At 37.3% G+C, this 10,318-nt stretch overlaps 1 protein-coding gene across 1 annotated transcript; it reads left to right on the forward strand.

The window, feature by feature from the left end:
- Window positions 1-5,851: 5,851 nt before the first annotated feature.
- On the forward strand, window positions 5,852-6,814 carry LOC106836007 (olfactory receptor 8B12-like). Its single transcript, XM_070491507.1, has one exon. The coding sequence runs from the start codon at window positions 5,864-5,866 to the stop codon at window positions 6,812-6,814; it is 951 nt and encodes a 316-aa protein (XP_070347608.1). The 5' UTR covers window positions 5,852-5,863.
- The last annotated feature ends 3,504 nt before the right edge of the window (window positions 6,815-10,318 follow it).

A 10,318-nucleotide genomic window follows, 5' to 3' on the forward strand; every position in this document is an offset into this window, starting at 1 on the left:
TCTCTAGGTCCCTATGAGAGTTTGTGGTAGTTAACTACTTTTTTTCCATTTGTAATTTAAGTGTAGTGGGATTAAGATCAGGCTTTGGGATTCATTAGAGTCAATGTAGAACACAGCAAAATGCTAAGTGTAAATCTAAAAATGAAGCACTGTTATTGTAGAATATTGGCTGAAAATGTCTCACAAAGGTGGATAAGCAAGCAGACATTTATGTGTGCACACACATAAACATAGTGATACTTGCAGTAATTGTGGTTAAGCTTAAAAAGAAGCTGGGTTTCTGCCTTTGTGGTATGATTTCATAAACTTCTCATGAGAAGCCTTGATCAAAAACATAGCTTACCCACTTGTTCACTGAGGTTTGAGTTTCTCTGAATGCAGAATTTTTTCCCTCGGACTAAAATCACTGTAAATACCCTGTGAAAAGCATTTGGAGTATGGATGACCACGCATCAGCTCAATTAGTCCCTGAACCAAGGAGTTTATCAGATCCCTTCCTGAGAGCTGACTTGAAAATTAAGGGAATTTAAAGTAGCTGGTGTTGGCTATTTAAAGATCTGAAATGTGTGTGGGCAGTGACCTTGATTGTGTGACTTGTGATTTTTATAAAAAGCTCACGTGTTTTGTTCTCTCTAACTTGTCACCAAGTACAAAATTCCCTCCATGAGAGCCCGCGCTTATGGTGATGCTATTGTCTGAAGCACAGGATAATAATGCATTGCTTGGGAGGAGTGACACATTAAGAACATTAACTCATTGGTCCATTAGAGTAGCTATTAACAGCACAACTCAACATGGTCTTCCAAGTCTTTGCTCAAATGTCCTCTTCACAAAGATACCTAATCTAGCATCTTATTTAAACCCACAAACCACAAACCCTTGGTTTGTTTTTTATAGCTCTTATTATCTTCTAAAATGTTACGTAAGTTACTTATTTCCTTTATTTGTTGTCTGTCTTCTCTCTACTACAGAAAAAGCACAATGAGAGTAGAGACTTTGTTTTGTGTAGATCTTTATCTGCAGCCCCTAGAATAATGCCATACACACAGTTTCTCAACTAATATTGAGAATGAATCAACGAATGTCACGCTGTTATTCAAAGACTCTTAGAGGTTACTCATTGGGTAACAAATTGCCTTTAGACTTAGCTTTCTCGACTCTCCTTAGTGTGTTCCTGGTGTACTTTCCAGACTAATTCCTGACGTCTTTTCAAGATTCACCCAGGTTGTTGGAGGTATCAATAGTCTGTCTATTTTATTGCTTAGTTGTAATCCATTGAATATACAGTTGCTTATTTATCTATTTTCCTTTGAGGCTCATTTGGGTAATTTCCCAATAAGGGAAATGTTTTTGGCTGTTATGAATAAAGCTGCTGCGAACATTTGTGTAGGAGACATTTTGTGTACATATACACTAATTTGGGGGGATATAAGATTAGGAGTGAGATTTCTGGGTCATAGGGTAGGTGTAGGTTTCATTTTTGAGATACTCCCAGTTTTACAAATAGTTGTATCATTTTGCATTCCCACTTGCAGCATAAGAGAGTTTTATTTGCTCCACATTCTTGCCAACATTTGGTATTGCCAGTCTTTGAAATGTTAGGTATTGTAATGGGTGTGTAGCGAGAGCTCATTGTGGCTTTAATTTGCATTTCTCTAATAAGTAATGCTTTGAGCAACTTTCCATAAGCTTATTCAAATTGTCTATTTGAATATCTTCTGAAGTATCTCTTTAAATCTTCATCCCATTAATATACACCTCTTAGTCTTTTATTAATTTATTTTTTATTATTTGTAGGGGTTTTGTCTATATTGTGATATAAGTCCTGTGACAGATATATCTGTTGTGAATATTTCCTCCCTGTCTTTGATTTGCCTTTATGCACTCATTATTATTTTTGCTCCTTTGAAAGCAACATGACTTTTATTTCTGGTTGCTTTTAAGATTTTTTTCTTTGTTTTTGCTTTTCATGAGTTTGAGTATGATATGCCTAGGTGTGGTATATTTTGAATTTGTGTTGCTGCTCACGGTTTCCTAAACTTTTTTGTGGTTCAGGTTCAAATATTTCATCAAATTAGGAAAAATTTCACTTATTATCTTTTAAAATATTTTCCACCCCAATTTTCACTGAATTCACCATTGAAACCCTGGTTACACATATTTTGGGTCACTTAGCATTGTCCTAAAGATTTTGGTTGCTATATTCTTTTTAATTATTTTTTTCTATCTTTATTTCAGTTGGATTATTTCTATTGATCTGTTTTTGCTTTCATTGATCCTTTCTTTGGCTGTGCCCAATCTGCTATTTAGCCAATCTAATGAATTCTTTATTTCCAATATTATATTTTTAAGTTTTTATTTGTTAAAAAAGTTTCATTTAATTGTGTTATTGTTTCCATCTCTCTGGTGGAATTTGCCATCTGTTATTGAATTTTCTTTCCTTTATCTAAATTTGAATACACATCTATAGTAGTAATTTCAAATTTTTTGTCTGCTTATTACAAGATTTAGATTCTATATAGATCTTCTTTTATTCAGTATATTTTTTCTTCTTGATTATGGGTCCTATTTTTATCTTCTTTGAATTTCTATAATTTTGATTTTAAGATGCTGGACATTGTGAATATATTGTAGAGACAGTGGAGATGCTATTTTTCTCTACAGAGTATTGAATTTAGTACTGGGATGCTTTTAGTTTACTAGCAGATCGTGTGATCCTGTTGAGACTTGGATTTATCCTTTGCTATGATGGGTCCATTTCAGTTTTGCCCTTACTCTGAGGGCTTACTCCTTATTCCTAGGGTATGGAATTCAGGTGTCTCATCTTAAGGCTTGGTTTGTTTGCCAAAATCCCTCTACTCTCACTTGGTCAGAAATCTAACATCTCCCTAGCACTGAGCATCCTCTACATTCTCTGTTCAGTTATTACTCCTCCAACAGCCATTTTCTCCTAGACCTATGGAGTCTCGCCATGCATACACAAAATTTAGGATTCAGCTAAGAACACATAGGAATCCTCTATGCAGGTACTGAGTGTCCTTTCTTTAACTTCTTCCCCTCCATACCTTCCCCCACAAATTCCAGCTGTCTTAGCATCCTTGAACACTGATCTTTATTATACTAGTAGCAACTGCTGCCATTTGCTTGGCTCCACTTCACTATGCCTGGTTTGGAAATTGCTCTTAGGGAAAAAGTTAGAGTGAACATGGTAGTCACCTCAAATTCTTACCCTCTCTCAAGAATTTCATCCCTGTGCTGTCTGCTTCCAAAAGCTTGCAAATAGTTGCTTTATATATTTTCCAGTCTTATGGTTGTTTTTGGTCTGAAGGTAAGTATGAAACTAACTCCTCTTTATACCTGAAATCAGAAATATGATTGTTTTCCTTTTAATTATTATTCTTTGACTTCCAGCCAAGCTGAAGGCCATATGGGCTCATGGACTAGGAGAGACTGGAATCCTGGAGAGTTAATCTTGATCTGTGACCTTGGACAAGGGGCTTTGCTTCTCTGGATCTCCTTATAGTCTTTGTCTGTAAGATGAGGATAAATATTAGCTCTCTGGATCCATAAATTGTTGGCAGTGGAATCACTTGGGAAGGTTAAAAAAATACAGCTACTGTATTCATACCCATAGAGAGTCTAGTTCAGAAGGTGTAAGTGAAGCCCAGAATTTCTTTCTAATAGGCATTCTAAGTCATCGTGGTGCTCAGCCAGGTTTGGGATATATTGGCTTTGACAATTTCCTGAATCTTTTGGGGTCTAAAAATCTATGAGTTTGTTCTCTTGATATTAAAGAAAGGAAATAAAGATTTGAGAGATCGAGAGATAGGATAGAGTTTTTCTCAAGGAGAGGCTGGGGTTAGGGAGCAGAAGACTGAAAAAGGCAAATGCAAACTAAAGAGGAAGAACATGTTTGGATGTCTCCCTGCACTGTGAATCCGATCTGCTAGGATTCAGTTTGAGAGCACCGAGAAGCTAGAAAGTCAGTAGAGAGAAGTGGTCAAAGTTAAGTGGATGAAAAGCAGAGATAGTACAGGGATTTTACTATTTAGTAATTTAGAGAATGGCTGTTCTTGGGAAAGGATGAGAGCAGTTACCTGATAGGGATTCTTGTTACCAATCAAACTTACGCTCCATGAGAAGATGGGGAAGGGAATCAAAGCAGCCTCCCCTCTTATTTGAGCTGGAAGTAGAGCAATTATTCCTGGAATAAGCTGGAATATGAATAAATATTGAGTGTCTATCCTAAACTGTAATTGATGGCCCTTTGTGTTAATCTTTCCTTCATCTAATCACTTCTTCTTATTATAGTCATTGTTTATTTACTAGTCCCTTTGTAAGAGATTGCTAGATCCAATAGGCAAGGACCCTGCTTTATGGACTTCAGGAGCCCCCATCGGGGGGAAGTTTAGTCTAGTGAATATGATTCAGGACCCTGGAGTGAGACAGACCTAGGCATGCTGGCTCTGAAACATATTGTCATTGTGAGCAATTTACCTTTAAGTGGATATCATTATTGTGAGGAAGGAACAAGGATATATTTGTGTAGTGCTTTGGATCTTGGGAGCCAGAAGTCAGTATAAGTGTACTGTGTCAGGTACATTAGTGAATATTCAAGAAACGGTAATGACGATTTTTTTCACAATGGTTTTTCTCTTAGAGCACTAGCTAAATGTTACTTGGAAGAAAGAATTGTCTTGAAAAGTCAAATCAAGAAATACCAAGGGTATAAACAAACATATCTTCCTCCTTTGGGAATGTAATCTCTGAGGAAATGGTTGTGAGGGAGTCTTTGTCTTAATAATTAGACCACTGAGATCTGTAATCCAGAATAAAACACTTTATTCTCCAGTTATCCACTGGTCATGAAAAGGCCTTGTATCTTTCCTGGAAACTGGAGGGGATTTTGGGCAAAACAACAATTGGAAATCATGTTCTGTGCAGAAGGTCTTACAAGATAAAACAAAGATTTTGATCCTTTGGACTGGACTGGGAGGAGAGAGTTCTGAGCTCCAAGCTGTGTCTTCTACTCACTATAGTCTCTTTCCTTCCCAGCAGGACAGTTGTGGACAGGAGACAGTAGAGTATAGCATTATGGCTCTAAACTAAAGGAAGGTGAGTACCTGCCTGACCCTGGTCAGTCGTGTAACATAGTTGTTACAAGTGCATACTGTGAGAGTCAGACTGCCTAAGTTCACCTTCTGGCTGCAACTCAGTAGTTTTGGGGCTTTGGGCCAGTTTCTTAACTCAGTTGTCTCATCTGCAAAATGGGATAATATTATAACGTAGCTCTTAGTACACAGCCTCTCATAGTAACCACTTAAGTAAGAGTTAGCTTAAAAAATTATCATCAAACCTAAAGCCACTTGAGCTAAGAGATCTTGTAAAAATGTGACCTCACTTTCTTGATCTGACAGCAGTGACCCAGAGATGGGAGCTCTGAGCAGAATCTTGGTGGCATCTGCCAGTTAGGACACTGTCCATGGAAGAGGACCAAGTTTCAGTAACTGAAGAAGAGGTAGGATAGAGAAGGACAAAGAAATGGATTGAATTAAAATCTAAGAGACTTCTATCTTATTTTTGGTATTTTTTTTCTCTAGAAGCACCAGTTCTTACTCTGGAGACTAAGTTTATCTTCATATTTTTCATTGACAGTAAAAGTCACTTGGGTTGTGTAGATAGATCCACAGCAGACAGTTAACAACCTTCCTATCATACCAAAATTCCAAAATTCTTCCTCTTTATTCCACTCTCAAGAATTGGGATTTGATGCTGGACGGTGGTGGTGGTGTTTCTTTCTTTCTAAATGGTTCTCTTTTCTTGTCTCCACAGACGCCCCTCCTGTATTCGTCTCCAGAGGAGAATGGCAGACGAGAACTCTTCAGTGACAGAGTTCATACTTGCAGGCTTAACAGACCAGCCAGGGCTCCAGATACCTCTCTTCTTCCTGTTTCTAGGTTTCTATCTGGTCACCGTGGTGGGGAACCTGGGCCTGATAATACTAATTGGGTTGAACTCTCACCTGCACACCCCCATGTACTTTTTCCTCTTCAATCTCTCCTTAATAGATTTCTGTTACTCCACCACCATCATCCCCCAAATGCTGAAGAGTTTTGTTTCAAATCAGAACGTTATCTTGCATGCAGGGTGTATAACTCAATTCTTTTTCTTCTGCTTCTTTGTCATCTCTGAGTCCTTCCTCCTGTCAGCGATGGCATATGACCGCTATGTTGCCATCTGTAAACCACTGGTGTACATGGTCACCATGTCTCCTCAGGTCTGTTTACTCCTCTTGTTGGGCACATATGTGATGGGGTTTTCAGGGGCCTTGGCCCATACGGGAAACCTAGCAAGTCTGACCTTCTGTGCTGACAACCTTGTCAATCATTTCATGTGTGACATTCTTCCTCTCCTTGAACTCTCCTGCAACAGCACTTATGTCAATGAGCTGGTGGTCTTCATAGTTGTTTCCATTGGCACTGGAATGCCCATTGTCACCATCTTCATCTCTTATGCTCTAATCCTCTCCAGCATTCTCCACATTCATTCCACTGAGGGCAGGTCCAAAGCTTTCAGTACATGTGGCTCCCACGTAATTGTGGTCTCTGTTTTCTATGGTTCTGCAGCTTTCATGTATCTCAAACCACCTTCTATTTTGCCCCTTGACCAAGGGAAAGTGTCCTCCCTGTTCTATACCATTGTGGTGCCCATGTTAAACCCATTGATCTATAGTTTGAGGAACAAGGACGTCAAAGTTGCCCTGAGGAAAACTTTGAGAAGAAAAATATTTTCTCGAGAAAGGAGTAGTATTTGAGGAAGGAGATACAATGCTTTGTTTATTAATGTGTTTGTTTTCAATTAAGGATCTAAGTTTAATTGGTATTGAATAGAGAAAGAGAACTGAGGTCTGGAGACTGCAGAGTGTGTCATGTGGGTGAGGTGAATAGGCCACCTTCCGTGGTAGTAGAGGAAATGGCAATTTGTGAGGCATATAGTGAGTTGCTTTTGTATCCTGGCTCTGTTTTTTAGTAGTTGTGTGACTTTGAGCAAATAAGCCAATGTCTCTAAATATTAATCTCTCTTTTTTTAAAAGAGAGACAATGATCTTGACTTCATGGGGTTTTTGAGAGAATTAAATGCAAGGCACTTAATGAATCTTACTTCCATCCGTGCTGGAATTCTGTTATCCAGTTTAAGCACTTCCTCTAGCTTTTGCATGAGCTAAGGAAATCTCCTCATCTTCCTGGATCTCTGCTTAGTCGTGAGAAAATGGACTCTTCTCTGACTCTCATTTAAAAAGTATATTAAATATTATTAAAGTATTTTAAAATACATTTTGACTAAGTTATACATGGTAAAAATCAAACAATATGAGTGGAGATTATACTGTAAAAATCTATCTTCCTCCCATCTAGTCATTCCATTCCCAAATTCTTCTCCTTATATGCAACAATTGTTGCTAATTCCTTATGAATCCTTAAAATTCAAACATCTGTCTCTCTCTCTGAGTATATAATATACATATCTAGTGTCCATTGTTGTCTTAATGTAGTATAAAAGGGTATATAAGAAAGATTTTTTCAATGGAAACAGGAGTGGATGGCATGGAGAACTTTGCAGAAGTAACAATAAGAGGAGTCAACCACAGAAGAGGCATGGGAAAGGATATTGGTGAGAAGGGGAGGGACAGCAGAGGCATCATTGGCCCTGGATGTGTCACTATGGGCTCAACCCTGCAGTCATGGAGTAACATTTTGTCCCCTGATCTTCTGTCCTCACCCCATGGTTGTACCACTTCCATCTCTTATTGCTGCTGTGATGAGGTCAGATCCCTTGATAGCTGAAATGATTGCCAGGATGGTAAATGTTTTTAATGTATCACATGGTTCTAAACATGTTTATTCATCTGTTTTCATAAATGAGGGCATGGTTTTTCTTTTTCTGATTCTGAAAGCAACTCCTATTTATTCTTGCAAATTTGGAATATAAAAGATGTATGAAGAAAAAAGATTACCTATATTTCAGTGTGATAGTTTGCATTATTGGTCAAAATTTGTCACTCTTCCAGTATTATGCATCCATACCTTTGCAATGGTGTCATAGCGGTTGGATATATTTCACTGATAATTGATGGTTAGCTTGGCCACATGACCCATTTTGGCAAATAGGATATTAGCAAATATGATGTAAGTAGGTGCCTGGGATGTGTTTTATGTGTTGGGGCTTTCCCTCTTGTGCTTCTGCTGTTGCGTTGAGAAGAGCTTTTCCTGGATAACTGCTCCTGCTTCCAACTGATTCTCACCATGAACACATGTGGATCCGATATTGAATCGGAGATGCTCACCTATGACTAGACAAGATGAGCCACCACAATCATCTTGTAGACATGTGAGGAACAAATATTCATTGTCATATTCCTTGAGATTTTGTGAGGTTGTTATATAGCAATAGGTAACTGATACATTCCATGTTTTGTGCTGGTCTCAGCTTATCAATAACCAATATTGCAGCTGGGCCAGTCTTTGTGGTTCTTGTTATGATTGCAAGATACCTTTCAGCAATAACCACCAGGAAACTTTGAAAAAAATAAAGGTTTGTTACTTATAGGACATGGCAACTACATAGCACACCTGAGATCACACAGCAAAGTTGCAGGTAGAGAGAGAGAGAACACATGGGCCTGGAGTTCTGCTTTTATTGAGGTTGAGGGTGGGAGCCTAGGGTTTGGCAGGCTCACTATTGGTGAATAAGAACAGAAATTTGAAGCTAGCAAGGAGAAAAAACAAGTGGCCCAAATGATCAGTTATTGAAATCAACTAAGATCTCTAAAACGAAGGTGCCTCAGTTGAAAAAGTTGGCCTGGCTCTTTATCTAGTTGTGTGTCTGGCAATTTGTTTATTCAAGATAGCTTAAGTCAGGCATTTGCATTGCCAAAAAGAAAAAAAAAACACTGTCAGGATTTACTCTACACTCAATCATTCAGAGATCAGGAAAGGAGAACCACATTTGGAGTATGAAATTTTCTTCCAGTGGGATCATACTATGTATACCATGTTATAAGATGTTGTTTAACTTGTCATTATAGCGTGAACATTTTTAGCTATCAATAAATATTTTTAAATTATACCTTTTTATGGATTTCATCATATAGGTATGACATATTTTATTTTAACTTTTTCCTATTGCTGAACAGTAAAATTGTGTCAAGCTCTCCAATGCTTTATTACTATAAATAATACTGTGATTATCACTTTGTGTTAAAATTTTTGCTTAGATTTCTGATTATTTTCTCAGAAGAGATTCCTATTTTCTTTTCATTATTTTTTCAATTCAAAGTATTTCCAATTTTCTCTATAATCTCTTCTTCTTTGACTTATTTGTTATTTGAAAATGTGTTGTTTAATCATTCTTTTCTCAAATATATTTTTGCTAAATTGACAGGAGATCAGAGCTCCAGGCTCCTGTCTTCTCTTTGTCCTTTGGTCATCCTGACTTGGATAATTCTGACTTTAACTACTCTATATACTTTTTAATCTTTAGCTTTTCCTTGTAGGTTTCTTCAATTCCTCTATCATTTCCTCCAAAATAGAGACCTTTGTGACAATTGTCATCATCTCGTATGTCATCATCATTCCCTTCTGCTGAGTGTGATAATCCAGTTTTCCCAACACCATTTATTGAAGAGATTATCCTTTCCCCATTGAGTATTCTTGGCTCCCTTGTCAAATATTAGATGACCATATATGCTATGGTTTATTCATGGGCTCTCATTTCAGTTCCATTGGTCTCTATGTCTGGTTTTTTATGTCAGTTCCATTCTATTTTGAAATTAGGAAATATGATGCCTCCAGCTTTGTCCTTTCTCAAGATTTCTTTGGCTATTCTGGATCTTTTGTGGCTCCATACACATTTTAGGATTGTTTTTTCTATTTTGGTGAAAACTGTCACTGTGATTTTGATAGGGATTGCATTGAGTGTATAGACGGCTTTGGGTAGTATGAACATTTTAACAATAGTAATTCTTCCAGTTCATGTGCATAAAATATCTTTCCATTTATTTGTGTCTTCTTCAATTTCTTTCATCAAAGTCTTATTATTTTCAGTGTAGAGATATTATATATCCTTGGTTAAATTTATTCCTAAGTTTTTATGTTTTTGATGGTATTGTGAATGCTATTGTTTCTTTACTTCTTTGCAGATATTTTGTTGTTAGTGTCTAGAAATGCAACTGCTTTCTGTATGTTGATTTTGTATCTTACAGCTTTACTGAATTCATTGATTAGTTCCAAATTTACTGAATTGGTTGATTAACTGAATT

The sequence above is a fragment of the Equus asinus genome, chromosome 20 (assembly GCF_041296235.1).
Source record: "Equus asinus isolate D_3611 breed Donkey chromosome 20, EquAss-T2T_v2, whole genome shotgun sequence".
NCBI lineage: Eukaryota > Metazoa > Chordata > Mammalia > Perissodactyla > Equidae > Equus > Equus asinus.